This window comes from Phascolarctos cinereus, unplaced genomic scaffold (assembly GCF_003287225.1).
Source record: "Phascolarctos cinereus isolate Bilbo 61053 unplaced genomic scaffold, phaCin_HiC Scaffold_5;HRSCAF=322, whole genome shotgun sequence".
Taxonomy (NCBI): domain Eukaryota; kingdom Metazoa; phylum Chordata; class Mammalia; order Diprotodontia; family Phascolarctidae; genus Phascolarctos; species Phascolarctos cinereus.
Window position 1 is genome coordinate 15,197,624 of NW_027555958.1, and position 27,851 is coordinate 15,225,474.

At 48.5% G+C, this 27,851-nt stretch overlaps 1 protein-coding gene across 3 annotated transcripts in view; it reads right to left on the reverse strand.

Annotated features, from left to right (window-relative positions):
* Positions 1–3,693: 3,693 nt before the first annotated feature.
* ETV5 (ETS variant transcription factor 5) overlaps positions 3,694–27,851 on the reverse strand; it is a 71,563-nt gene continuing 47,405 nt past the window's right edge. For all 3 annotated transcript variants that reach the window (XM_078154691.1, XM_021005653.2, XM_021005654.2), the window contains 6 exons: positions 26,403–26,650; positions 23,547–23,606; positions 14,634–14,702; positions 14,307–14,476; positions 8,885–8,986; positions 3,694–6,267 (listed from right to left, as the gene is read on the reverse strand). In XM_078154691.1, the coding sequence (XP_078010817.1) occupies positions 6,046–6,267; positions 8,885–8,986; positions 14,307–14,476; positions 14,634–14,702; positions 23,547–23,606; positions 26,403–26,650 (871 nt within the window). In that variant the 3' untranslated portion in view covers positions 3,694–6,045. The remainder of the gene's footprint in view (positions 6,268–8,884; positions 8,987–14,306; positions 14,477–14,633; positions 14,703–23,546; positions 23,607–26,402; positions 26,651–27,851) is intronic.

Here is a 27,851-nt window from a genome sequence, read left to right on the forward strand (position 1 = left end):
TCCCCCCTTATTTTCTAGCTATGATAATAAGACTTTCCTTCTGCCAGTTCAGCTTGGGAGCTTAATTCCAATGTTTATGCATGCCAGCAGTACACTAGGCAATCCAATCAAACAAGCATTTATCATGTGTAAGGCACTGTGCATACAAAGACAAACAACAACATAGATGGTTCCTATCCTGGTCCTACCAGCCTCTGGTAGGGGGAGATACTGCACACGGAAACATGGTCGCTTTGAGTACGGAGCAAACTCTAAGGAAAGACTTCCCATTGGGAATGGAACAGGAACTGAGCCTTCAACAGAGGGAGGGGGGAGGGCACAGAAGACCACCTAGGAAAAGCAGAGGCAGGAGGTCGAGTTTTAGGGTTTAGGGAAACACCAGTAGACGAGTTTGGCTGGTCCACAGAGTGCATAAAAGGGAGTGATGTGTAATAAGCCCGGAAAGATAGGTTGGAGCCAAATTATGAAGCACTCTGAACAACGGACAGAGAATGAAGTTTACCCTTGTTCGTGCCTGGGGCTCTGCCAAGCTCCTTCATTGTGACTGACCTGAGGAAAGGGGAAAGGTCAGAATTCATTGGTGTTATTGACAAAGGCTAGACTACGCTGCTCTCTCAGATTTTAAACACCCCGTTTCTCTGTGCCCATAGACCCAACAAATATTGATATGATCAGTCCTGGGTTTGGAGGCAATTCGTTTCCTTCACTTTTGCTTCAAGAGCAACGTGCACAGGCCTAAAAATCCCTAATGCAACCTCAGACCCTGTTGTTGGCCATGCTAAATTCCTGCCACTGAAAGGGATCAGCTGTCCTTGTACATGAGAACCATTTTGATTTTCATTCGGCACCCACTCGTGAACCTGCCAGTTAATGGGGCATAATTTCTTTGCCTCATTCTACTTCCTAATTAGAGACCAAAAAACGGAACATTATTATATCCCATTTGGCTCATGAAGAAGAGGCAGCCAGGCATAGTACAGTGGTCTCTAGGGTGGGGGCCCCACTTGTGGCAAGACCCCAAAGGTGTGTGATCAATTAAGAGTGGGAAGATGAGTTGCATACCATCCTCTCCAGAGGGCCACTCACTGGGCTTATTTTCCAACACACTTACACTGTCCCCTTCACTTATTATAGCTCAAATGCCCCCCCTCCCCCCACCATTCCACCCCCTTCTGCCCAACCCCCTCCTTTTTCTCAGTCAGGTGTTAGTCTCTCAGGGCAATTATAGCCTAACCTTAACTCTGATACCCACAGTAGCAACTTTGCAGGTACCACTAGGAAAATCTACCTCACTCCTCCCCTCCTGAACATACCCACCAAGAAAAAAAGTTTTATATAGATTTGGGTGCATGATCAAAAAAGAGCCTTACACATGATAAATGCTTGTTTGATTGGATTGCCTAGTGTACTGCTGGCATGCATAAACATTGGAATTAAGCTCCCAAGCTGAACTGGCAGAAGGAAAGTCTTATTATCATAGCTAGAAAATAAGGGGGAATCAAGTTCTCTGGCTATGTGGCTGAGTTCTAACAGCTGTTCAATTAAGTCAACAAACATTCCACACCTACCTTCTGCAAGTCACTGGGCTAAGTGGGGAAGATACCAGGATAAACATTAAATAGTCTCTGCCCTCAAAGAGTTTCTGTCCTCGTAGGGTAGAGGGGAGGTCTTGACAAGCTAAATGCTTGTGTTTCACTCAAGTCACTCTTCTTGGCAATGGAAAGAATATCCACTATGGCATAGTGGATAGAACCAGTCAGTTTTATAGGACTCCAGTTTGAGTCCCATTTTGGAAAACAGTGGCTTGGCTACGTGACCCTGGACAAGTCATTCAACCTTACTGCTAAGCAACTCTCTAAGACTAAATTGTAGGAAAATGCTGAACTGCATTGGTGGGAGTTTGCTCATCCAGAATTCCCTAGATCAGCGAAATCACAGGTCAGCCCACATCCCTAGGCTCACGAAAGGAGAAACCAATCATGACTACACATCACGTTTCCTGTATGTCCTTGTCCTAGTTCAAACCCCTAAATGGGAGGGAGTGCTTTGGGAGACATTATTAGCTTAACCCTTGATACAGGACACGAGCTGGAGAATCAGCCCTTGGATAATGGAAGGACTTGGACAAACCTCATTATGCCCGGAGCCAAGAGGGCCCGCCTCCCCAGCTCCCTCTTCCCTTCCCTTCCCTTCAATGAACCTTTTTTCTTCATCAAACGAAGCCATTAGATTGATCTGACAGGGACACATATTCATTCTTTAGCAGTCTTTATTCCAGGGGCCCACCAGCTATCACCAGGCTCCTACGGTTTCAGAGCCCTTCAGACAGCTGGGAGGTGCACAGGCAGCCTTGTCTTCTAAGCCCTAGGGGAGGCCATGGTGTTGTTTCCCTCGTAACAAGAGCTCTGAAAGCCCAAGTTCGTTTAAAGCTGTGAGGCCAGGAGGAGGAGAAGGCACTGAAAGGCGAGACATCCCTGACAAGACCCTCAATCTCTGGTACTCTAGGCTTTTTGGAAAGAGTGGAAGAGGACAGGTTGGTTCTGGGGCAAAGGACTTCCTTTTACACAGTTGGGGAAAATAAAAAGATCCCCTAGACTTTTAGGACAGACTTTAAAGAACCAGCTGCTAAAAAATTTAGAAATGGAGAGAACCTTTAAAAAGGTAACTAGAAAACCCAGTTGTCACGGTGGCCCTTCCTCTGGTGGGCTTCAGGCGGGCCTTTTCAGGACCCATTTTGGTTGTTCGGGTCATGCATCCCTTTAGACTGGAAGCTCCGCAAAGGTGGCAGCGAAGTTTGTGTGGCGAGCTCAGAGGGCACTGAAGTCGCCGGGCCAGGCTTCAGGCCTTGTCACTTACCTGGGTGACCACGGGCAAGTCTCAGAACTTTTCATAGCCTCAGTTTCCTCCTCTATCAAATAAATGTTCTCATACTTGAAAGACACACTAAGTGGAGGCGTCTCGGTTTTGCAGAGCTAGAGCGAGAAGACACCACCCGGATGCTCATAAAGGGAAGGGGACTTGGGCGCTTAGATCCAGAGCACCTGAAGAGACCTGAAGGTCACCCGATCCAACTCCCTCACTTGCGAGACATGGAAACAGGCCAAGGAAGGCTGTAATCAGGTCAGAGGCCACACGTAGCAGAGCTGGGATCTGAACCCAGGTGCTCTGATCACAAATTCAGCGCTCTTTCCACTATACCATGCCCTTTCCCAGAGGGAAGACCTGAATCTCATAGTCTGCATCTATCCCCAGGTCCCACAGCTGGTAAACGTTTGGGTCTGGGCTTCAACTCACAACCACTGATGTGCGATACCACTCGGCCGCTATGCATGTTCTAGAAATGACTGACTCAACCGTAGGACTGTTTTACTCCAGTTGGGAGTGTGGAGTAGAGGGACCTAAGGTTCTTCTCTAATGCTTTGGAGACAAAGAGAAGAAAACAAAGTCTCTTCACACAGTTCCTGCGGCCTCACCAAGAACCAATCCTAAGGCAACCATGAAGACGAAGGGGCCCCGGCTCACCAGTGTCCAAGTGGAGGGAACCTGGTTGGTTCCTCCCAAGACATCCTCTGAGCTGGGGCCCTGGTGCATGACCAGAACGTTCACGGGTGGTTCTAGGTAGGAAAGGCAGCTTTTGTTTGCTGACTGACGCCGACGCTGGAGGAAAGAAGGAGGCCGCTGTGGAGAGGAGAGTGAACTCAAAGCAAACGTCTTTATTGTACACAGTACAGAATGTAATGCAGCTTGGCAGGGTGCAGATGGCCCTGCTCAGGGGAAAGGCTTCCAAACCCACTCTCAGATTCAACCCTTTCTGCCCTGGAGACGTTCTCCACTCTGGAAAAGAACCCAAGGCCATCCAGGAGCTCAGTGCGTCTGGTTCCTGGGAAGGCCACACCAATGCCACCATCCTATGCCTTGGGAGGAGAGCTCAGGCTACAAAGAATTAGCGTCACCCTGACTAAAACAGAAGAAACCCATCCAAATGAATCCCAAACCAGTGAAAGTAAAAAGAAAGGAAGACAAATTCTATACAGCATTTACAACAAATAAATTTTTAGCCAGCTTTTTTTTTGGGGGGGGAGGGGGGAATAAAATACATATATGTATAGAGTATGTGTAGGTTAGAGAGCTATAATTACACCGTCTGGAACAGTTCTCTTGATTACAGTATGGTGCTAATTAGGCCAAGGTCACAGGTTCAATTTCTATGGGCTAATTAGCTTTGCACAGAGAAACACTCTGTTCCTAGCCACAGACTACACCCTTCGTCTCAGCTGATGACCCAGCTCCCAGTGTGCTCTTGGGGATGAGGGGGACTATTTGAAACCACGTGGCTGGCCAAGCGTGGCCCATCACCCATCAATGGAAAAATAACTCCGAGCACATTTTATTGATAGTGAGTCAAAAGCGTCATCCCCACAAAGACTCATCCGTTCACTCTAATTATACTCGACGGCCGGGGGAGCTGAGACGGACACCTCAGATTACGGCACGGGAGCACCGCCTAACAACCGACATTTGCCCTAACTAGGCTTCAAGGTCTTCTGAGCCTTGTTTAGTTGCTGACTCACTGACAAAGAAAAAATAATCGATGAATGGACCAGACCGATATAAAAGGGAAGCATGGCGGGGCATGGCACTATTTTACCTGTTGGCATCACGCGCGTCTCAAACCCCATGAATCCTGTATGCAGGGTTGATAGGAAGAAGGATGAAATGGAAGTCATCAGCTATATCCACAGAAATAACCTCCAAGGTTCCCACACTGTGACCAGGTTCCAAATTGACATGAAACGCATTATGTACATACACTTTCCAGAGAGAATATGTCAGTGAATATGGGTAACTATACACAGAAGAGCTAGGAAGAGTATCCATGCTGCCCCGTAAGCTTCCAAAATGTACAACACAGGTGCGAATGTTCCATCAGGGTAGCGGGTGCAGAAAGCATAATGCAGACGGCAGATGGGCTTCGGGCCTGGCTCTGGTGGACCCCGAACAAAGCCCTTTTCAAGCTGCTGCAGCATCTTGGGAAGGTCAGCACAGCCCTCTCTAAGGAGAGTGGCGCTGAGCTCCCGAGAGAAAGGATTTTTGCTTTAGATACCAAAACTACAAAAACCAGTTTTTAGAAACTGCTTTGCCAAAACAAGCATTCCCCCCCCCCACTCCCAAATTCCAAAATCAAAAGCAAAACCCAATACTGTCAAGAGTGTTAATCACCCTCTAAAAGTAAAGCCATCCCCAGCAGAGCCTGGTGATCGGAAAGAGGATGAAGGCAGCTTGTTCCACTGGTGACAGGAGAGGGGAGAGGCTCCTAGGGAGAGTCGAGGACATAGGACCTGAGAGCCATTAAGTGGGTAGTAACACTGTCCTGATTTTGCGTCCTCTTTCTTAGCCAAGAGAGAACAGGTTGAGTCTTCATTTCCGATTGAAGTCTTGTCGCTCTGAAACTCAGAGCTATGGAGTTCCAAGTCTTTGTGATTGGAGCCTCTCTCCCCAGCTGAGCCTAGCTAGTTTTCGGTCAGAGTAGAATTTCTTTTTCACCTCACTGTCTGTGCAAATTAGAGCTCCTTCAGCAGAACGGGAAGGTACCTATGAGCCTTGATCAATGCAAAGCAATTGTCACAACAACTTTCTCCTGCCACAGCCTCCTCAAGTCCATGAGGCCCATCTGTCCCCAACATTTTGCTTTGCATACACTTACCAGTATGAAGTAGTTGACATGAACTCAAACCCCACTGGCATCCTCTTCTCCCTGACTTCTTTAGGGTGACAGTTGAGGCTCCAGCCACATGTTGTGGCTCCTTCCTGCTCCCACCTCCCTGGCTAGTATCCTTCCTTCAAGGGTGCCCATCCAGGCCGAGGCCCACCAGAATAATCAGGGGCAAGCTTTGGGAATGGCAGGAAAAACTCCCCCAAAACAACCAATAATAATAATAACAACAACATTAATAATAATAATAATAATAATCAAAGAAAATCACTGCCTTCATTTGCCTGAATGGGAACTGCTAAATCTGGCATTGGAGCTGCTGACTCAGCCACTCAGTAAGCAAAGCCTTCTGCATAGGGGAGGCTGGGGCAACGATCCATGTCGAGGAGGTAAGCGGGGTTGTCCTCAAAGTGAGTCAGGGGCAAGGTCTCCTCCTCATTCAGGGGGCAGTCGGACTCGGCCTTCAAGAAGGGACGCTGATTGTCTGGAAAGGCCATGGAGAAGAGAGCGTCTGGATCGCAGACAAATTTGTAGACGTACCGCTCGCCGGCCACCTGATGGAAGAAACACATCATCCGTCTGTAGGCCTGAATAGCACATGAAGGATGGAAGGTGTGGGTGGGGGTGGTGTGTCTCTCTGGGAGCCACCAGGGAAAGGGCAGCATCTACAGTGTCCAGATTGACCCCACCACATCTTGCCTTCTGCTCCGTGTTGACATCTCTCCCTAGCCGTTACCCTATTAATAAAGACCACCACTTTTTCCTTTCATTGTTTGCCTTTGAGGGTCTCAGTCCACCTACACCCTCCGGCAGGTTAAAACTGACTTTGCTCTACTGTTCACTAAAGAATGAATCAGTGTACAACCTAGTAAAACATGGTTTTGCTTCAAGTGATGCCAACCATCTTTTCAGAATGGAGGGGACTTGGGGGGCCACGATGGAGACACCTGATGCTTTCACAGCTGATCTCAAACTCAGGCTCCACAGCATGGGCTTAAGATTTTGAAATGCTATGAATCCCCAGATCAGAGCACCTGTGCTCAGTGGAAGGCCTGAGACACATTCCAAGGTAAAAGAAAAAATTATCTTACGATCACTGGATATTCTGCATTCCCCAGGCCATCACTTCCTTATGCTAAAGTCAGACAATTGAGAAACTACGTAAAGATTTCTGAGTAATGTAGTAGCATCTCAAACTCTTGCCTATTCAGTTTGGAATGAATGAGCCAAGGCCTTGAGGATTTCCCCTCTATTCTCTCCTTAGCATCTCCGAGGGGTTGGAGAGGGAGAGAGAGAGAGAGAGAGAGAGAGAGAGAGAGAGAGAGAGAGAGAGAGAGAGAGAGAGAGAGAGAGAGAGAGAGAGACTTTTGACTCAGCTGAAAGCTTAGAGAAGACTAGGTGGGACAGATGGGAGGCTAAAACCATAAAACTGACATTTCCTATCATCTATAGACTTCAGTTATTCAGCCTAACCATCATGGAGGAATGAAAGTTGCCTCCCCTCAATATGACTCACATTCCAGTGTGTGCTCACTTTATTGGCCGGCTCTAAGAAAATCTCTAACGGGGGGAAAATAGCTTTGCTTCAAGAGCCTCGATTTAAGAAGTTTGTTTATTACAGTGCCCAGACAGAGACATGATTCTGATCATTTCAGAAGCTCCTAGCTGAAAAGTAAAGTGCCACAGTCCCCAGTTCTGGAAGATGACAAGTTGGATCTGTGAACGTGGTCAGCTATGTCCAGCACTCTCTGGGGCATGAGCAACATTACAAAACCTGAGGGCTTGACATCTGTGATGGGCTCCTCTACGATACTGGCTGACTCTTGGAAGAGAGTCTTCAGGAATGAAGGTGACATATTAATGATCAGCTCAATCTGCCCTGAAATCATACTACTTCTATTTCCACTTATCACCTCTAAAACAAATGGTTCTACCTGATGTGTGCACCAACTTTTGGGTCTCGTCTACCTTTTTAAGGTTCCTACTTACTCCTGGGCCACATGACATGTGACAGCCACTGACCACAAGCTGATTTCACTGTCAGAGACCAAGTGCTTTCTCAGAAAATTTAGGAGTCTGTAAATGGGAATAGCTCCTGTCTATTTACCCACTAAGTCAATGGGTCTCCTAATGCTCATGGCTTGGCTGCCCCCATCACTGCAGGGAAAGAAGAAGGGCATGAGCCTCCTATAGTCTCTGAACCATCACACCTGGCGGGGGGAGCAACAAGGTTGGGAAGAGAACCAGAGAACATTGGGACTGTTCCTCTTCTTCACATCTGCCCTCTACTCCCCTTCCCACCATGCCAGGCAGGGGCTGACAGAATGTTCTCAAGATGCCCTCACAATAGGGTTTAGGGACTGGACCTGTGATTTCACTGAGTTGGCCAACATTCTGGAGAGAAAACTCCTCCTATCAATGTAGATTAGCGCCTTCTCTACAACTTAAGAGTCTCAGTCATCTGGGGTCACGCAGCCAGCAAGTGGGAGAGGTAGGCCTGTGACCTTGGCAGTGTGGCTCAGTGGGAAGAGCACCGACTCAGAGGACCAGAGTTCAGAGGCACGCTGTGGCATGATGCTCCCTGGCTGTGTGACCTAAGGCAAGTCACCTAGGCTCTCTGAGCGGGAGGATCACAGCATGGGCAGTAAGCTCTCCAGCAAGCATATCCACCCAAAATGTTGCAATATAAAACATCAGGAGTTCATAAATGCCCGCCTCCAAGGAGTAGTGAGATAATTCGAAGGGTCACTAATTTCTCGTCCCTCTCATCTGCTATTTACTCTATTTTTGGCCTCCAAACTCTCTCACTTGCCCCATTCAAGGAACTTCAACGGTTCTTTCCAAAAATGTTCTAACTTAGCCCTAAATCTCCTTTCTGGTCGGCATGTATTCCGCTTTTAGGAAATCTGGCAGTAGCGGGACCTGGGGCCAAGCAGGCACTGCCACATCCTAGACGTCACCTCAATTCTTGGCTCTATGACTCCAGGGAGAGCGTCTGGATTTTCCAGGAAATCTCAGCCTTCCTGGTTCACTGTGAATCACTGAGCTAATGCTCCCACTCTCACAGGCTCTTGTTCTGGCTGGCATAAGCAGGCCCATTTCAGAAAAGTCATTTTGTAGGGAGTCCTTTCTTTTCCCCCAGGCTTCTCCGGGGGCTTCCCGGGTCCCTACCTTCTGCATGATGCCCTTTTCATAATAATAGCGCAGAGAGCGGCTCAGCTTGTCATAGTTCATTGCTGGTCGGTTCTTCTGGATGCCCCATCGTCGGGCAACCTGAGGAAAGAGGAAAGCAGAGGGTGACAAGTGGGCCCCACGGGCCTTACCTGTGCCCTGGCGCTTACGGCCTGGGCAGCGCCACACCTTCCTGACGTGGTAACAAAAGGGCTCCATCTCTGCAGCCAAAATGCCAAGACTAAGCCCAAGAGGGGCCTTGAGTAAAACGACTACAAGCCCTTTCAGGCTGCAGCGGGTTCAGCTCCTGTCTCAGCGGAAGCTGACGTGCTTCTGTTCTTCCATGTCTGAATTATTGACCAATGCCCAGAGCCATCAGCATGCTGCCGTTAAGTGCTGTGGTTTCTGTAGCAGTCAATAAGGAATAATTAGAATGGTCATCCCTGAAACATTAGAAACACACTAGTGAGTCGCTAATGGGCTAAGAGAACAAAAGTTCAATTCTAATAAGATTGGAGAGGGGCCGGGAGACATTCACTTCTTGCAGCTTCCACAGTGAAGGGGAATCAGATGGTTTGAGTCTGCGGCCGTCCAATCCGAGGCTCCCAGGGGACTTTCAGAATGGGCCTGAAAGCTTAGAGCACCATTATCCATCTAATGAAAAATTAACAGGGCTTCCCAAACAGTGCTGCAGTGCATTAAATCCCACCCAGTCCACCTGAGGCACACTGACGAGGAGATGTAATCTGAGGCCTGAGCAGACAAACTGAAGCAAACAGCCAGGAAGCCTTTCTAGCGGCTTGATGGACTAGCAGGCAAAGCCATCTTTTAATCTCACATGAAGATACAGGGAGAGACACTGAACCCCACAAACACTAATCACTTCAGCTTTTCCTTAGAAGGATCCTCCCTATCAGAGTCATGGAGAATAAACCATCCCCAAAGTGATCCAGCCAGGAGCTTTCACTTCTTTAGCTACATTTTAGAAACAATTTCTGCACAAAATAATTGCTGACTGATCAGTTGCAAATCTTTGTGCTTTTACAAACTCAATGTTAAACATGTGGTGTAGGAAGGGAGAGAACCAAAGGTAATCAGACCTGTATGCTCTGTCCTGGGTACTCATGGCACTAAGGGTCTGTGCTGGGGAGACAAAGACAAAAAAAACCCATTCCTGCCCTCAAGGAGCCTGCGTTCTACAGGGCAGTGGGGAAGGAATCTGGCTTGGTCATCATCAACAGTTTCTCCATTCCTATTTAGCATATGAAAATGAACTGTAAAAGCATAAGCCCACAGCAAAGAAAAAATGTACGCAGAAGTCAATTTGGTGCCCAGACCTCTACCATATCTGTCTCAAGGCTCAAATTCAATAGATCTAGAGAAATGAAGGTCTTCATTGCTGAATCTGAACTTCGAGACTCAGTTTCTGGTAGAGGTCTAGGCACCAAATTGACTTACATGTACATGAAGGCACTGTCCAAGGTGCTGGGGCCATAAAGATTTAAATGACATGAAGCCAGTACACGCATAAGTGATTTCACTTTAGGTGAAGAAAAAGTATCGCCCTAATTTTAGCCTTAATTACCTGTTATGGGCTGTGCTGTATTACTCAGATATGAATTCAACATAAAGGTCAAATAGTCAAGCAGCTTAAGAAAATTAGAAAAAAAAATCAGATGCTACAGAATGGAAACCCTTTGTACCATTAATGGCTCCGTGATCTAATTAACATGGGAGCTTGCTCCAGAACTGCCCCCACTCCATTCCCTCTAGTCTTCTTATCCTAGGGGTATCCTGCCCACAACTGCCCTCTCTTCTGGAGGCTGAGGGCACGCCGGGAGCCCTCTTCCCAACCTATGGCTATTAGCATGCCCATAAGCCTGGGGGCTCTTGTGTTTCCTCTACAGCCCTGGTCTCTCTCCTTTTCTGATCACAGTAGCTTCTACATAAGCTTCTTATGCTACAACCAGCATATGCCCAACCTGTGTCTCCACAGACTGGTTGTGGCAGCCAGGCCTCTACTGTCCAGGATGCACCGGCATACTGGGAGGCCCTTCCTCAGGGGGCTGGCCACTAAGAGATGAATTCTTTGGTCAAGGCAACCCATAGAGAAGAAAAGATATAAATAAAAAAAAACCAAAAGGAACTAGAGGGAGAAGGGATAAGACAGAAAATGGTCCCTTCCCCCTCCTAGTGTACAGTTTGGTGGACATGCTCGATTATATCGGAGCCTACCTGCCCTCCCAGCCCCCAGGATGCACGTGCTCTCAGCACATCCTGCAGCTCCACAGCTCAGCTCTACCCCGACTTCACTCACAGAGGCAGAACATTGGGGAGAGCTCCTGGGAGTGTCTGCCCTGATCTCAGGCTGCTCTGGTAGCCATAGAGACGAGTCCTCGCTCAGCACCCACCCGCGCCTGGCTGAGCCCACTCAAGAGCTCGTCCTTGGCAATGCCTGGCACACAGCACGTCCCACACAGAGGGCTGCAGGCTCGGCTGCTCGGGCAGCCAGCAGTACAGAGAGAAGCCCACTGTGGATGGTGGATCAACTATTCAGGCTCTACAGAGTCAGACACATGACTGGGTCCTCTTTAGGATGACCTAAGGACCAGTTGTTTCCAAGGAAGGCTCTTTTTAAACATTCCTTTTTAACACTGCTTTTTAAACATTCACCCAGGGGAGGGGGGAAGGGCACAAGACAGGCACTGGGGAGCTCGGACCTGAGCTCCAGACAGGACCAATTTATTTCATGACCTTGGACAAGTCACTGAACCTAGTTTCCTCATCTTTAAGAGGAGGGGACTGGACAAGTGATCACTAAGGTCCCTTCTGGCTCTACAGTCTATGAATCAAATCAGTGATCTGCCACATGTTCTCCCAACCCTTCTCCCCCACCCCCAAATATTCATTAATGCAGATTCACAGCTAAAATGGTTCCAGATTAAAGTAGAGTCTGTCATAATTGAGAGGGTGCTAAGCTGGATGACTATCAAAAGACATTTGATTAGGGGGACCGCCATTTCCCTGCACAGTGTAATGGATATTGTGGCTAATTACCCAGCATGCACCACTCAGCTCCGCAGCTGCCTACAATTACGTCCCCAACGGCTTTTTCCTTGGCTTCACCCTTCAAACTACTCATGAGATGTCTCCTTACAGCAATTCCAAGGTGTTACTTGGAAAACCCAGCTTTGTCCTGGGACTGCATAGAGTAGGACCCCCAACCCACGTTGGGGATTTATAAAGGAATGTTCTAGAGGGCAGGAGAAGTTATTAGTGGAACCAAATCTGGACATGGATGAATGGGAAAAGGACACGAGGCATCACCGAGTTGGGGGCAGGTGGAAGAAGAAAAGTTGATTAGTTCAAGAAGGTTTAAGGGTCCAGCACTGTGGGCTGCACACAGTAGGTGCTTAAGAAACCAGGACTAATTCCCTCCCTGATGTCTTGGCCACATGGTCCCATTAGTTCTCTAGAGGACAGTTTCCTTATTAAATGAGAAAGCTGGGCTGGTCTTCTGGCTCCCCCTCTTCCTTACTGACCAGAGGGCAGAGTCTATCCTCACTGGGACAGAGGCTCAGAGCCCGGTGCACCTGCGGCTGCACAGTCTGTTTAAGTCTAAGCCTGCTGTAATAAAAGGGCCGCCCACAGGACAATGTGGGTCCCAGCAAGGTTTGCTGAAGTCAAGGTCCCAGGCTCTCCCCTCGTTCGGCCGTGTCTGTGAGGCTGAGGGGACACAGGGCATACAGTCTGAGAGCTAAGTGAGGGATCTGTGAGCCATCAGCCACCCCTTTTTTTTCTCTCTCTCTCTCCACCAGAACCCTAATGCAGCTTATGTAACTTAACCATCATCCTTGAATCACCCTTCTGGCTCCAGAGCTGGGTTGGGTCTTGATGGAAACAGAATGACTCATTCTATGTCTTGATAATACAGGTTAGAATAACCAGGGGAGTCTTCTTTGGAGCTGCGGCTTTCCAGGGAAGCATGCTGTATAGTCTCTAATCAGGACTCAATGACTTCAGGCCCTAAGAACCTGCTTTCCAATCTCTTACAGTCATGGACTGAAGAAAGTCCAAACACACTGGCCCACACAACAGACACAACTGGGCATCAGCGTCTCAGCCTCGTTTCTTGTTACTTACTCTCCAGCCTGGGCTCTCCATGCTCCAGAGAGACTGTACTGTCCTCCTCCCTCCTCCAACACACCTCACACTTTCCTACCACTAGGGCCTCTGCTCCTGCCATCCTTTCCCTTTTTTGATAGCCAAGCCCATTCTTGAAGCCCAACATGAGTCACATCTTACATGAAGCCTTCCCTGAATTCCAACAGTCAAGGGTTCCCCTTGAACCTCATTAATGAACTTGGGTCACACTGTGTAGGGGCAATCTGCCTGTGAGTCTTCCTTACTCTTATGACTCCTTAGAGCTCCATGAAGCCCAGGATCATATTTTATCAAAATCTTCCAGCTTTCCAAGTGCCTAACACAGCATCCTACATGCAGCAGGTGCTCAGTATTTGCTGAGTTGAATTAATTTACACGCCAGATTTTCCTATTAAGGTGCTAAAGTTGCGTTCTATCTACTACCCTAGCCTAGCCCAGTGAATGGGCCACCCAGCCCTCAGATAAAGAACAGAGAACACTTCTATTTCTTTCTAATAGCCCGGTTTCTCTCTTCTCTTCTACTAAAACTTTTTTACACTTCAGAATAACTGGAAGACAAAAGTTGGCCTTTCTGCAAGATGCCGGATCCAAAGCCCAGCCTGATTTCTCGATTCACAGAGTACTGAGGAAAGGGGAGCAGAGCTGCAAGCCCTTTCCTTCCTCATTAAGAGCTCGGAGTCTATTTTGGGGGCAAGAGGAAATAGGAACGGTTCCATGTGGAGGCCTTTATGGCCAGAGTTTGAGTAAACAGCGAGGAGAATGTGTTATTTACAATGGAGGTTTGGGTTATCTGCAAACCATTCTGATGCCACAGACCATCCTAAGGCTCAAGTCCCCACGACTGACTGGACAGCTTCGTCACCTGCTGCCTCTCGAGGCCAGGCTTGCCCCCGACAAGCAGGGCTTAGACAAAGATGGTGCCACAGCCCACTGTCACAGCCTCCCACGTGGGGCTGCCAAGTGGGGCAGAGAAACAGAGCACAGATGGGCTTCTACCCCCACAACCCCAGACATGGGGGTCTCAATGGGAAGAGCAGAGCCAGAGGCAAAACCAGCCCTTCCCTGAAGCCTTTTGGTAGAGATACCAAGGCTCACTGGGAACTCTCTAGAAGGTGGCCTCTGAGATGAGATGTCTGTGGTCAAGAACTGAGCCCAGCTGGGAAAGGCAGGGAGGGTCAGCAGGCCTCCAAACACAGAAACAACAGAGGAAGTCAGAATAAACTCAACCACTGGCCTGTCCGGCTGATGAAACGCATACCTCTTCTGGCTCTATCAGCTTGAACTCCATGCCCCGGCCCGTCCAGGCAATGAAGTGGGCATTGGCTGGGTCATCGAGGAGAGTGACCAGGAACTGCCACAACTGCAGGGAGCCTCGTCTCTGGTACGGGGGCCCCTCCCGATACATGGTGGGCTCCTGTTTGACTTTGCCTGCTCGCACAAAGAGATGCCTGTAGCTCAGCCATTCCAAGGTGTTGAGGCAGTTTGGGGGAAAGTTCATTAACTTGTTTGACCTCCTTCCCTCCCTCCCTCCTTCCCTCCCTCCCTCCTTCCCTCCCTCCCTCCTTCCCTCCTTTCGTTGACTTACCCTCCAGCCTTTCTGGTACCACACACGTATCATCAAAATACAATCGAGGATCTTTGTCACATGTAAAACCTGGTTGGGAGATTCAGAGAAAAGGGCAACGTTTGGTTTTTAAAGATCTCGATGTAGTTCTAGATTAGACCCTTAGTTCTGAAGGCTGAAATAAGATGATACAATCTCCTGGTATGGTGCTGCTGCATCTAGGCTCAGAAAGACTTTGAGGGTTTTCTAAAAACTTCTGCCTTCATGCTCTGAAAGAGCTGACTGAACCGCAGTCCCCAGGTGGAATCAGTTCTTGCTGTAAGACTGACAGGGCTTGTGGGGAGGAAGAAAGGAGTTAACTGCACATTTCCTCACACCTCGCTTAGAAATCCAGCAAGGACTAAGCATGACTGCTGCCCCGGCACCTACGACTCTGCCATGATCTGAAGAGGCCTGCCTGAAGGGAGCTGCCACACACCTAGGACCCTGTGGGCCCTTCCTGGGCGAGTGCTAGTTTCAACCTTTCTGATAACTCTGCATAAAGAAAACCAGCATCACAAATCTCACACGTTGGGCTGGTCAAACAAAATGTTTTCCTACAGCACCCCAAAAATGAGACTCAAGAGAAGGTCTGTCCAGGAAAAAGCCACCAAAATAGCTGGAGGCCTATAGAAAAGCATCTGGGAGTGAATAAGAATTGAGCCTGGGGGACCCTGGTGACCAGGTGTGTGGCTGAGGAACAGCAAGCCCAGATAGGACAAATGACTTGTCCAGGGTCACGCATCTCTCTAAGAAATTCAGAAAGGTGACAGGAGGCACAGTGGGAAGAGCCCTGGCCCTGAAGTCAAGTCAGGAGGACCCGAGTTCAAATCTGGCCTCAGACATTTATTAGTTGTGTGACCCTGGGCAAGTCACTTAACCCCAACTGTCTCCAAAAGAGAAAAAAAGAAAAAGAAAGAAAAGATTTTCCAAGAATGGTGGAAAATTATGGGAGGAAAAGGAGAGGCTCAAAAGAAGACCTGAAATTCCAGGGCCTTGGAATTCTCTTTAGGATCATGATGGGGCACCCTAAGCTATCTCCAGCATTTCCAGGTAAGATCAGAGGCACGAATATGCAAAGGATAGTCCATTTCCTAGGTGTGAGAAATCTCTCCCCTGATGAAGACTGTGACCCTCCTACATTTTGAAACACCATGACTGGGTGACCTTCAGAAGGCATACAGAGACTTGTGTCTCTGCTAAGTGTCAGAAGTAGAGTGTGCACCGCAGATCCTTCTGGCTCCAGGGCTAACTTAACTCCATCCCCTCTGATGGCATCAGCAGCTGAAAAGAAGCAGCGAACACCCCTGAGGGATGCCTCCACGGTATCCACCTCCTCGTGGACAATCACTGCTTGGAGGGGAGGGGACAGAACGTCCGCAAAAGGTGGCTCCCACTTTTTGTGCAACTGGCCCCTCTGACTGGAGCAGCATCAGCCCTGAAAGGAGTGAAAATGCAAGCCATGGAGGGGAACAGGGAGAGAGAGGCAGCCAATTCCCTCTCAAAAACATGAGGGTCACTGAAGCATCTTAAAAAAACAGAGGCAAACAACAGAAGGAAAACTACGAGAAGGCCAGACAAGCAGGAGAGACAACATTTATTATCTCATAAAAAGCAAAGCCAGCTGTCCACAAAAGACTTGTAGCTTCATGCACAACCCTCTTTTTCTGCTCTACTGTGTATACGGAAATGTCCACCCTATTGAGTCTCAGAAAAAAAATAAAAATTAATTTAAAAACCTAAAGAAATACTGTGAAGTAGGGAAAAAAAAGATAAAAGCACAGCCACCCTTTAAGGAAAATAAACATTTTAAGAAAAACCCTTTCCAATGCCGAAAGCTGTTTTGACCCCATGGTTCCAGAGGTTAAGATCTCTCTCAAGTTTGGTCACTGAAGCGATTTGTTGTCATGAAAAGCAATCTGAGACAACCTTCTGTTCCCCCAATCATCCGCTTAGAATGGACCAATGAGAGCTTTTACATTGTTTTAAAGAGGGGGCTGGGGGGGGAAACCCCAGATTCTGTGACACTGAAGCAAGCCAAAAGGAAAGCTGGGGGGTTTTAACTCTGAGACCTGGCCTCTGAGTGCAGGATTCAGAGCACTGACCAGATCAACTGCTCAGTAAGCAATACAAAGCTGCTGGAATTCCTCTGAGTGCTCTACACGCAGGCCCACCCCTATACCACGGAGTCCGTGGAAGTCCACAGCAGAAACACACTGCCCGTGGCTTTCCTGTGGCGCTCTCTCTCTTGAATGTCCATCTCCCCGCCCCCAGTCTCCTTCAGTCAGAGGTGTCTCTTCCGAATTTATAGTCAGCATGAATACAAGGTTCCACTGAAGCAGCTTGTGGGGTGTTTACAGAACTCAGACCTGCAGGGATTGGGACAGGCCTCTACACAACTGGTTTCTTGGACAGAGCTGAAGGAAGGTAGGGCTCTGGAAAGAGAATGTAAGTCTAGGTTCCCTTTCTCTACCCTTCTCATGAACAGAAATGGTAGCAAGAGACAAAACGTGCCCTCCTGGTGTGTGTAAGTAGGAACTCCTGGGGCCTGAGGCTGCCATCTTTGATTCCCAACTCTCTGAATTCCAAATCTTCCCTATCTTAAGGATAGGGACCCATCCTATCCCTGGGTCAGTCTGTAGTATTGGGATCAATGCTAGTTGACAAAAAAGGAACAATTTTCTAAAGTCTGCAGGATGAAAGAAAATGGCCTTAGAAGCACACACACACACACACACACACACACACACACACACACACACACACTCTCATACACAAACACACACGCATATACACTCATGTACAAAAACACACACATACACGTACACACTTCTATACTGAACAGAAGCAATAAGGACTGAATCACAGAATCATAGTTTATCCCATACCTGGAAACAAAACCCCCATTACATATGTCATCATTAGTCATTGGCCTTTATTTAACAGATCTCCAGCGGAGGAGAGGGGAAGGGAGCGGGGAACCTGCTGCTTCCGCAGGCATCCCAACATTCTCTTTGCCAGCTCTAAGGAAGGTTTTCCTGATATCAAGCCTAAAAATCTGCCTCTTTATAAGCTTTCTCAGCATTCCTGGTTTTTCCCTCTGGGGACAAAGACAACAGGACTCCATTCTTTTCCACACAGCAGTGTACCCCCCCACCCCCCCCAAGTCTTTTCATTCCCAGTAGCTTCAATGGATCCTCACGTGGCCTGGACTCAAGGCCTTCCATCATCCTGAACATCTCCTCTGGCCACCGTCAAGCTTATTAACATCTTTTGTAAACCTAATGCTCCAGGCATGGTCTCTCTAGGACTTCTCTTGTACCTCCTTGCTCCTGGCAGCCCACACCTCTCTAACACAGCCCAAGGGGCTGCAATGGCACTTCTGTCTACCATGCCAGCCTCTGGTCTCATTGAGCTTCAAGTCCACTGAAGCCTCCAGATCTTTTTTCAAACAAACTACTCTCTGACCATGATGCTGCCATTTTGTACTTGCGAAGTAGCTTCTTTGGAAGTTAATCCCTCGTGAGTTTCATCTTCTTAGATGCAGCCCAATGCTCGAGCCTGTAAAGATTCTTCTGGATCTTGACTCCGACGTCCAGTGTTTGCTCCCTGTTCCAGTGCTGGGTCATCTACAAAGGTGCTGAGCATACCACACAGACCTTAATCCAGAGCATTGCTAAGAAGGTTGAACAGCCCAGGGCCAGCCAGACCCAGATGCTTGTACTGCTCTTTTCTATGCTGCCATCAAACCATCAAGGACTGTCCTTTGAGTCCAGCCATTCACCCATCTCTAGGATCCTCTAATTCCTTAGTCTGAGAAGCTCATCAGATACTTTACCAAATGCTTTGCTAAACCCTGCGTCCACACCTTGATAACCTTTCAGAAAAGCAAACAAGGCCTGTAATAACTTGGTTCTTGATGGGCCCGTGCTAGAGCTCTAGAATCATCACATCCTTCTCTGGATGTCCACTAATCATCTCTTTGATAACTTACTTCAGAATTTTCCCACGAAACAACGTTAACCTTACTGTAAGACTCTCATTTTCCTCTCCTTTTTCTGAAAACTGGGACCTTTGCCAGCACTCTCCCATTTTTCACCATTTTTCATCTATCAGTGATGATGGTTTGACATCCCATGGGCCAGTCCTTTCAGCCCCGAAGGATGCAGTTCATCTGGGTCAGGTGACCCATTTTCATCAATGACAGCTAGGAATTAACACTAGAGACGCTTCCACATGCGTTGTTGGGGAAACTTACTCGCCATGGAGCTCCAGCCTGGATCACTATCCCTTCTTATTTGCTTTTTGTCTTGTCCTTTCCAGTCTGACAGTCCTTCTTCTTGGGTGAGAAAACAGAAACAGCCTAAAAATGAGCACCTCGGCCCTTTCTCCATTGTTGGTGATGGGTCCATCTGCCCTGAGCAGCAAGCCAAGCCCTTCTCCTGTCCTCTTCTCTCCCCTCTCTGTCATCCTCAACCCCTGGAACTCTTCTCACACCATGATACGCATATTTCTGGATTTGTTCTGTTACCCACCTTTGTTTCCATCTGCTGCAGAAAGAGACTGGCCTAGAGCTGAGATTGCACTGGCAATGGGTCCTTCCTGGAGAGGAAACTCCACCCACCAACGCAGGTCAGCATCTTCTCTGCTTGGTTGTAGAGAGTGTCTGCAGCCAAAAGGTTGTGACCTTTCCCTGGGACACACAGCCAGGGTGGGTGACGGGTGGGACTTGAGGACAAGGGTTTGGGCTGCCTGTCTCCACTACACACCACCTTTCTCTTTGGTCCCGTTGGCTGCTGAGTTCTCTGAGCGTTCACGTCAGCCTCTTCAGACAATTTTCCTGTTTATTCCTCAGTGGAGCTGTTTCCTTTGGGTCATCCCATCCCTTGTGATCTGACTTTTCCTCTGACCCCTCTGAAACCCGTCCTCGCCAAGCCTAGGGTGCATGTCAGACCACGTGAAGCTTTTCATTCCAACTCTGTGATGGCACCTTGGATTTTCCCCACAAGGTTCCCTTCCTTCATTTCATTTCTTCTAGTCTGAGATCAGACCTTCCAAAGAGCATCCTGATGGGCCACGCACTGGGAGACTAGAACCGGCTCTCCCCCCCCCCCCCGTTCAGTTCATTATTAACTTCTACCTAGACAACTAACAGTTTCTTCACTGGTCCCTTCATGCCTAAGCTCCAATGCTGTACCCCCCTGCCCTATTCCTCTTCCCCATCATGGCTTTCATAGAATCTCTCCAATGCTCAGCAACATTCAAAGCGTCCCCTAAATAAAGCTTCACTTCTTAGCCTGGCATTCAAGGCTCTTCATATCCAATTTGGCTTCTGGACAACTGCAGACTTACCACTGCTCTTCCAAATTTCAGTCAACTCGACCCTTGGAGCTTCCTTTGCCTCACCTTTCTGCTCCTCCTCCCAACTTGCTTCCTTTGCCTCACCTTTCTGCTCCTCCTCCCAACTTGCTTCTCTATAAACATCCTACCCGTCCCTCTGAAGGCCGGACCCAAAGTCACCTTCTCCCTGATGGTCTCAGCTGGAAGGGATGCTCCCCTTCTCTGAGTCCTTACAGCACTTCCTCTGGGCTGTTCACATGGCACGTCTCATCCCCTGCCTTTTCTTGTAGGTCCCTGTGTCCTTTCTTGATCTCTATTAGCTTGGGAGCTTCCTGAAGGTGGGGACAGGTACATCCGATGCACAGTGCATACTACTCACTCACTGAATGAATGTTAAGCAAACAAAAGGGACCATACAACCTCCTAGCCTTATAGGATACAGAGGAATTGGATCAGAGCTATGGGCAACTAGAAGGTGCAGTGGATACAGCACTGAGCCTAGACTCAGGAAGACTCCTCTCCCTGAGTTCAAATCTGGCCTCAGATACTTCCTAGCTGTGTGACCCTGGGCAGGTCACTTCACCCTGTTTGCCTCAGTTTCCTTATCTGTAAAATGAGCTGGAGAAGGACATGGAGAACCACTCCAGTATCTTTGCCAAGAAAACCCCAAATGGGGTCCTGAAGAGTCATATACAACTGAACAACAAATCAGAGACACACAGTGGAATGAGGCTGGACTTGAGTAAGGAAGGGCCTGGATTGTATACCCATGGGCAATCACCTAACTGCTATGAGCTTCAGCTTCCTTTTCTGTGAGGTAGGGACAATACCTGCAGAGCTTCTGGGATGGATGTGAGGATTAAATGACATACTACACACATACAGACACGTATACACACACACACACACACACGCATGTGCATGTACATGGAAGACAGGGGACCCGCACACCTGGAAGGCAGGACGGACACACACACAGAGTGTATGTCTCAAAAGTCATTAAGCTACTGAAGGCTGCACTAAGACTTTGGGGACGCCCTGTATATATTAAGTGCTTGGAAAGCCTCAAAGTGTTATATAAATGTCAGTTATTTGGTCTTATTTTTGTAATCTAAGGCCACAGGTAGAATGCCAAATTACATATTCTCTCCAAATCTGTTCCTATCCACTAATTTTATGTTTCAGCTCTGAAAACATATACTCAGAATCTAAGTTGGAGAGTCCAACGCCATATTTCAAAGTGTACAGGCCTGCTTAACTTAGCAGGTTATTTTTAGGGTCTTTTTTTCTTTTTCAAAGACTAAAATACACACCGTATAGAAAGGAAGAAAAGAGAGTCTAAATTAGATACTAGGTATGGCTTCCTGAACCCCTCTGGTGTAGGCCTGCCTGTCGATGGCTTCATGCCTCTTGCTGAAACATCTGGCAGTTGCCGTGAGTTTGGGTGAAATGTCAGTTACATCTGCATTAGCGGTGGCACTGGTTGTGGACAGGAAGGAGGTATTTGTTTTAGGGAGGAGGCGGGGAAGCATTAAAGGGTTCCAGGTGGCTGCAACAGGAGAGAATAGTATCACTGAGATTGATCACAGATGCAATCGCAGACACTTGTTTTTCTAACTGCTTCTATGGGCATCATCCACGGATGGGAAAAACATGGCGGGCTAATTTAAGGTAGTTGATTAGACTGGGCTCGAAGAACACACCTGACTTCTCAAGTTTGTCTGGGGGATGGAACTGTGAGGAGACAGGAAGAAAGCAGCCAGGCTGAGCTGTGGGCACAGAGCAATCCAATGCCTCTCCAAAAACACCCTCTTTGGGTACGTGCTCTTTCCCTAAATGGGGCAATTATATGAAACACTTCCCACCCTCTTTTTCTGCCCCTCAGTTGTATACTGCCAACACCAGCTGAAGGAGCTTGGAAGCGAGCCCCTCGTAACCGTGCCTGGCCGAGGCAGGGGGCCAATGGGCAGCTCTTTCTTGCTAGCGAGTGGACACTCTCTCAGAACCCAACATGACCATGTCTGGGGCTGCAATCTACCATGAATCTTGGTGTTCTGAGCTAATGACTCCCATAAAACCTAGTCCTTCTTAGGACTGCCTATGACCTCTTCCACTCAAATTTCCCAGTTCTATGGAAAGGAGGTTCACGTGAGCAGACATAAATATTGTAACCCTACGTGAAGGACATCCCTGAAACAGCGCTGGCTTTCTATTCAGGAAGGGGAGCCTGAGAAGCCTCATCAACAAGGCAACCTATGTTCCAATATAGCTGCTGCCCCCTTCTCCAGACCCTCTCCAATGCCTCAGCCTAGTGCAGAGGGGACCCTCAATCTGATGGATGATATCAGCGAAACCTTCACTAGCAATGCCCTGCTGCTGCATCTGCAGTCTGAGGGCTGTCCAGTTAGACTCAAGGTGCTTCTAACCTTACATCTGGGTCAAAATAATCCATGAAGGCAAGCTACAAAGGGAGGTGTGAGGGGCCAAAGTACTCATCAGGACCCTGGGAGAGCCCACACTGATGACATTTCAGACCTTTCAGGGATTAAGCAGGTAACTAATTGACAGGAGGTTGGCAGCACACTTTCATCCACGAGTGACAAGACATTCTGTTCTCTCTCTGCTGTTTTACCTCTTGAGCTACAGGTAGCCTCCTCTGCCTTCACTAAGACAAGTTATAAATGGCTTGCTCTTCACCACGTGGCCCCCTTCAGAGCGACAGCTACTTATCAAGGCAATGATAAATGGAATTCATTTTTGTTATCCTTAGCCCTGTCTACTCTGAGATAAAGCTAAGTCAGGATCACAATTCAAAAACTTTATTCCTCGGCCTTCCTTTGTCTGCATAAAACTATTGTCAGCAACAGAATCCCAACTCTTCTCAGTGATACTAAAAAAGGTGATGTAATCTTCACCTTCTCCGAATGTTTCAAGTCCTCCTCTGATGCCTAATGATGCTACTGGAAGCTGCAACACAGTGGAATTCAAATCCACAGAGGTCCAACCCCAAGCCAGAAGTTCTCTCAATACAACAATGATATTCAACCTAGCCCAAATGTATTAGGAACCTATCACACACCCAACCCGGTGACAGGTGATAGAGACACAACGACAGAAATGAGAATAGTCCCAGGCCTCCAGGAGTTGACACTCTAATGTCCAACACGTCCACTGTTCAAAAACCAGCCTGGCTACCATGTGAAGTGTGTTGTCAAGCTCCAGCTGCCCAGGAAGACCATCAGCTAATGGGAAGGAACTGTGCTGAGTGCAGTGAAATCTGGCCCTTGAAGGAGGTGAGTGCATGCCGTCTGCAGAGAAGAGAGGGAGGTCTCTTGTCATATGAGAGAAGAAGAACAAAATGGTGTCAGTATGACCTCCCCATGGTTCAGCATCTACACGAAGCTTCAGAAACCTCCTCCGTGCTTCCTACAGCTCAACTAACCTTTGTACCCATTATGTAAACACAGCTGAGCCTATGACAGGAAATGGTAGCTTTTGACATGCACGATTCTGGACTTATTTGGGGCCACACAGCCCAAAAGGTTAACTGCTTACCATCATGGCTGCTGGAGAAATAGCCTCCTCTCATGTAGGATGACTGGCAGTTAGGCACTTCTGAAAGCAAAGCACAAAGCGGGATCAGTTGTGCAACAGAATGGAAATGTGCATTTGACAGCTGAATCCTATGGGGGGGGTATGTGACAGGGAGCTGGCCCCTTAAACCACCTGTTCTACACAAGGACAGGCCTCTTCAGTCCCATGATGGGAACCACGAAAGCACGAATCCCAGGACACAATGTGGGAAATGGACAAGGATGATCAGCCTAGGCAGACGGGAGCAAGAAGGGCAGGGGGAGAGACGAAGATCTTAGGTCTCTGCTCGGGGGTTCATTGTTTCCTTCCCATTTAACTGTGCCAAAGAGAGAAATCTGGGCATCAGAGGCAGTCCTGGACAAACAAAAGGTCAGGTGGAGGGTCCAGAAGAGTGCCAGCAGCCCACCCTGTCAGGGGGAGGCAAGAGCACCTTTATTACTATCTGTGGAAACGGCGACATCAGATTAATACACTTCATTTTTAAAGTGTCTGACAGTCATGCTGTCTTGGGGAGGGGAAAGAGAATTTAGAACTCAAAATCTTAGGGAAGTGAATGTTGAAAACTAAAAATAAAGAAAGAAAATGCAAAAAAAGTGTCTAATATTAAGAAAAAGAAGCAAGCTTTGCAATCCTTGTGGACTGCTTGAGAAGTCTCCCCATCTGCTCCATCTGACTGCCCATGTTCACATTCAGAGGTCAGAATATTTTTAGACCTAAAGAGATTAGGGGATTTAAAGACAGGCCTAAAGCTAGCAGGACTGGGAGATTTGGAGGGTCTGGCAAGGATATTTCTACCATCTTCTACCCAAGCACCTTCTTCTTTGGAGAGCTTCTGACCACACTGCCCGTCAGTAACAGGCAATGACCCTGCCCATGCTGTGGGTGCCAGCTCCTACCTCCCCACTCTCCAGGCCACCACAATCTGGCTCAGATTTGAGGAACCTGGATATGGCAACCTGCATATCTTACTTTAAACTGTCTGAAAATCTATTTGAGAAACAGGACTAGCTGAAAATAATCTGCTTCCCAGGTCCCAGGAGGAGCTACTCTGAGTCACAGGAGCTCCCTGAAGCAGCATCAGAAAGGGCTGGGTGAGAATTGTCATGGAAATCTGAGAGTGACAAATGCCCCGCCCTGGGGTTTTGTGTTTTTCTGGCCCCAAGCAGCCAGCAAGACCTGACTGGCTGATTTTTCACTCCTTCTAACAGGTGCTGAACTTGATGGGGGGAGGATGGCAGAACGTTCTAGTTCTCCTTCCATCGGGCCCCTCAAAGAGAAGCCAGATCGCTCTGCCTTGGGTAGCCTGGGCCAGCGAGGGCACAAGGCGGTCAGGGCTAGTGCAGAGGCCACAGCCTCTGAAACGTCCCATCACGAGGTCTGGGGGCAGAGCAGAATGGAGCCCCCAGCTGTCCAGGGTAGAGAAGGAGAAAGGAGAGAAGAGAGCCAAGAGACAAATTCCAGTCCCTTCTTCCCGAAAGGGCTCACTTCATACCACTTGCCAAAGTGGGTCACGCAGGTGCATTTTCAAACGTGGGCTGGGTTCTAACATGCTTATTTAAGCTGAAGGTTTAACAAGACTTTCTGTAACTCAACACCAATCTTTCCGTTGCCTTCCCGGGCCACATTTCTGAGGCGTGTGACCGAATGGCTCTGGGAGATCACTGGAACCTTTTTCCAGGTAGGAGGCATCACAACAGACTACACAGGGACATGGAAAAGCAACTGACAATGTATGTCTTTCCAGGGAGAGCTAGGCTACCTGCAGCTCTGAATTACAGACCACTCTCAGAAAACCTCTCATTATAAAAAGGAGAGTGATACATTGAATAGTGAATCTCTCTTTCGAAAAGCTATTTTGAGACCCTCAAGAGTTTGGCAGATTCCAGCAGACTACCACAAAACTGGGAACAAGGCTACAAGCGGTAACGAAATACACCTCACTGTGCTGCTCTCAGGCCTAATCAATTCTGGAAATGGCTTCCTAAAAATTAGATCCTAAATGAGCTTTTATTTGGGAACTCCATCTGTCTCCATAGCATCCTATAGGGAGGTCCCTGAGGGGCCTGGTGGAGGCCCCACTGGGGTGATCCTGACCCGCTTCTTTCTTTTCCCTTGCCCGCCTGCCTGTCTGTCATCCACACGACCAGGGGATACGAGCAGCAGAACCACCCAAATCTGAAGCACGCAAGGCTGCAACCTCAGGATGTGCAGGTGAACCTGGACCAGGTGCATGCAGGGCCAAGGACAGAGAGGCTTGGGCCAGACTTGCTGTTGGAACTGGAATTTACGGCTTCTCCATTTTCTGAAACCCTTTGCCATGCTCAATTAGAATATTTCTTCTTTTATGAGAGATGCTGTTTTTCTCGCCTCCCTTCCCATCTGGGGAGGCTATGGGGGCACTGTTGCTCTTGTGGGAGGATGGACTCTAGCTGTGACCCCACAGTTTACAAAGTGCTGAAGGGGTTGCAAGTGGAGAAAGTTTAAGAAGCCCTGGACTAGACCATCTCTAAAGTTCTCTTCCAATGTTAAGTATTGTCTCCTTCTGTTCTGGCAGGTGGCCTTCCCTATGCAGTTATTTCTCCGAGTGTCTTGTCTCACCTACTAGATTATAAACTCCTTGAGGGGAACCGATCTAGCCTTCCTGTGTCTCCTCAGTAAGCCTCAGTTAGGACATCACCCTCATGACAGCATCAGTCCTCTCTGAGAAGGACCATCACCATCACCACCGCCCCCCCCCCCCCACCAAGCCGTAGCACAGTGCCTTGCACTCAGCCGGTGCTCAGAAATTGTTCTTGGAATGAATGGCCTCATACAAACCTGAATCAATGCAGTAATCCCTGGGCTCTTGCTTGATGCCCATTGGCGACTGGTAACCACGTGTCGGCGGCACTCCGGGTATGCCTGCAACGCCGTGCTCGTAGAGAGGGTCAGGATACTCTTGTTTGAATCCCTGAGGTGGTGGGGGAGCTGCAGGGACAATGGGCTCGGACATCTGTCGGTGGTAGCCCGGACGATTGTCACCAGGAGGGAAGGGGTGGCAGGGTTCAGACATCTGTCTCTGAAACCTGGAGGAAGAAGGAGCAGTCATCTTGTGCAACTAGAGATATCATAGAAGGACACGGCCCACAGCGTATGGAAGGAGCAGACTTCAAAACCCTAAGACCGCCTGGCTTTGGGCCCAGCTTACATTTAACAGCGACAAATATGAAACTCTAAACTTGCGTTCGGACAGGGAGACAGCCCATCTAGACTTTGGGTCAGCAAGCTACAGTTGAGGGCCAACATTTTTTTCCCATCTTTTATACAATAACACATTATTTAAAAATGTGAAAACCATTGCTGACCCCTGGTCTAGACAATTTTTCACATAGAAAGGAACTGTAGGTTGGAGCTGACTGAAGAAAGTGCAGGGGTACAAATAAAAAAGCAAGGTGGTCCTTGCTCTCGGGGGCTCCCGTTCTATGGGGGAGACAACAGTGAAGATTTCAGCCGCAGCCAGATGGTGGGGTCCCCGGCTCCACGGGGTAGCAGGAAGCAGATGTGAACGCCTTTTAGTATCATCTCCTCCGATAAAGTCATGTCATTTCTAAGGCTGACCCGCTTGACAGTGCCAAGGCCTTCCTTCTCTGGGTCCTCCCTTGCTGTGGTTGCAGGCCCTGCAGGAGCCATCCCCAGGCTGCACCTCCACGAGCGCTGCTTCCCTAAGATGTGGGCTGACAGCCTGGTTATTCGCAAGGCTCCTGGGCTGTCACCATCTGGGTCTGAGGGAAGATGCGGGTCAAGGGGCTTAACTTGACTGGCACAAGCTGCCTCCTGTCTCCTTCAGGGGTGCCACTGCTTTAGCTATGCATAAATTCTAGAACGAGAGGCTGGTCCTACCCACCTCACCCTGTCTGGGCTGGAGAGGGTCTAGATCAGGAGTCCTGAACCTGGGGTCTAGGAACTTGTTCTTAAAAATATTTTGAGAACTGCATTTCAATATAATTGGTTCGTCTGTAATCCTATGGATTTCATGCACTTGAAAGAATGACTGTGAGAAGATGTGGGTCTGGAGGCTTCACTAGCCTTCTGGCAAAGGGGTACGTGACCCAGAAAGGGTGGTGAATCTCTGCTCCAGAGGATGACAGCAAGGAGAAGGAGGGGGCGTGAAACCCTGACGAAGAAGGTGGCGAAGAAGCGGAGAGCTTTGGCAGACAGCAGGAAGACCGTCAAGGGGACAAGGAAGCCTTGCTCTGCTTGGTTCCAGACAGCAGAACTAGAAACAAT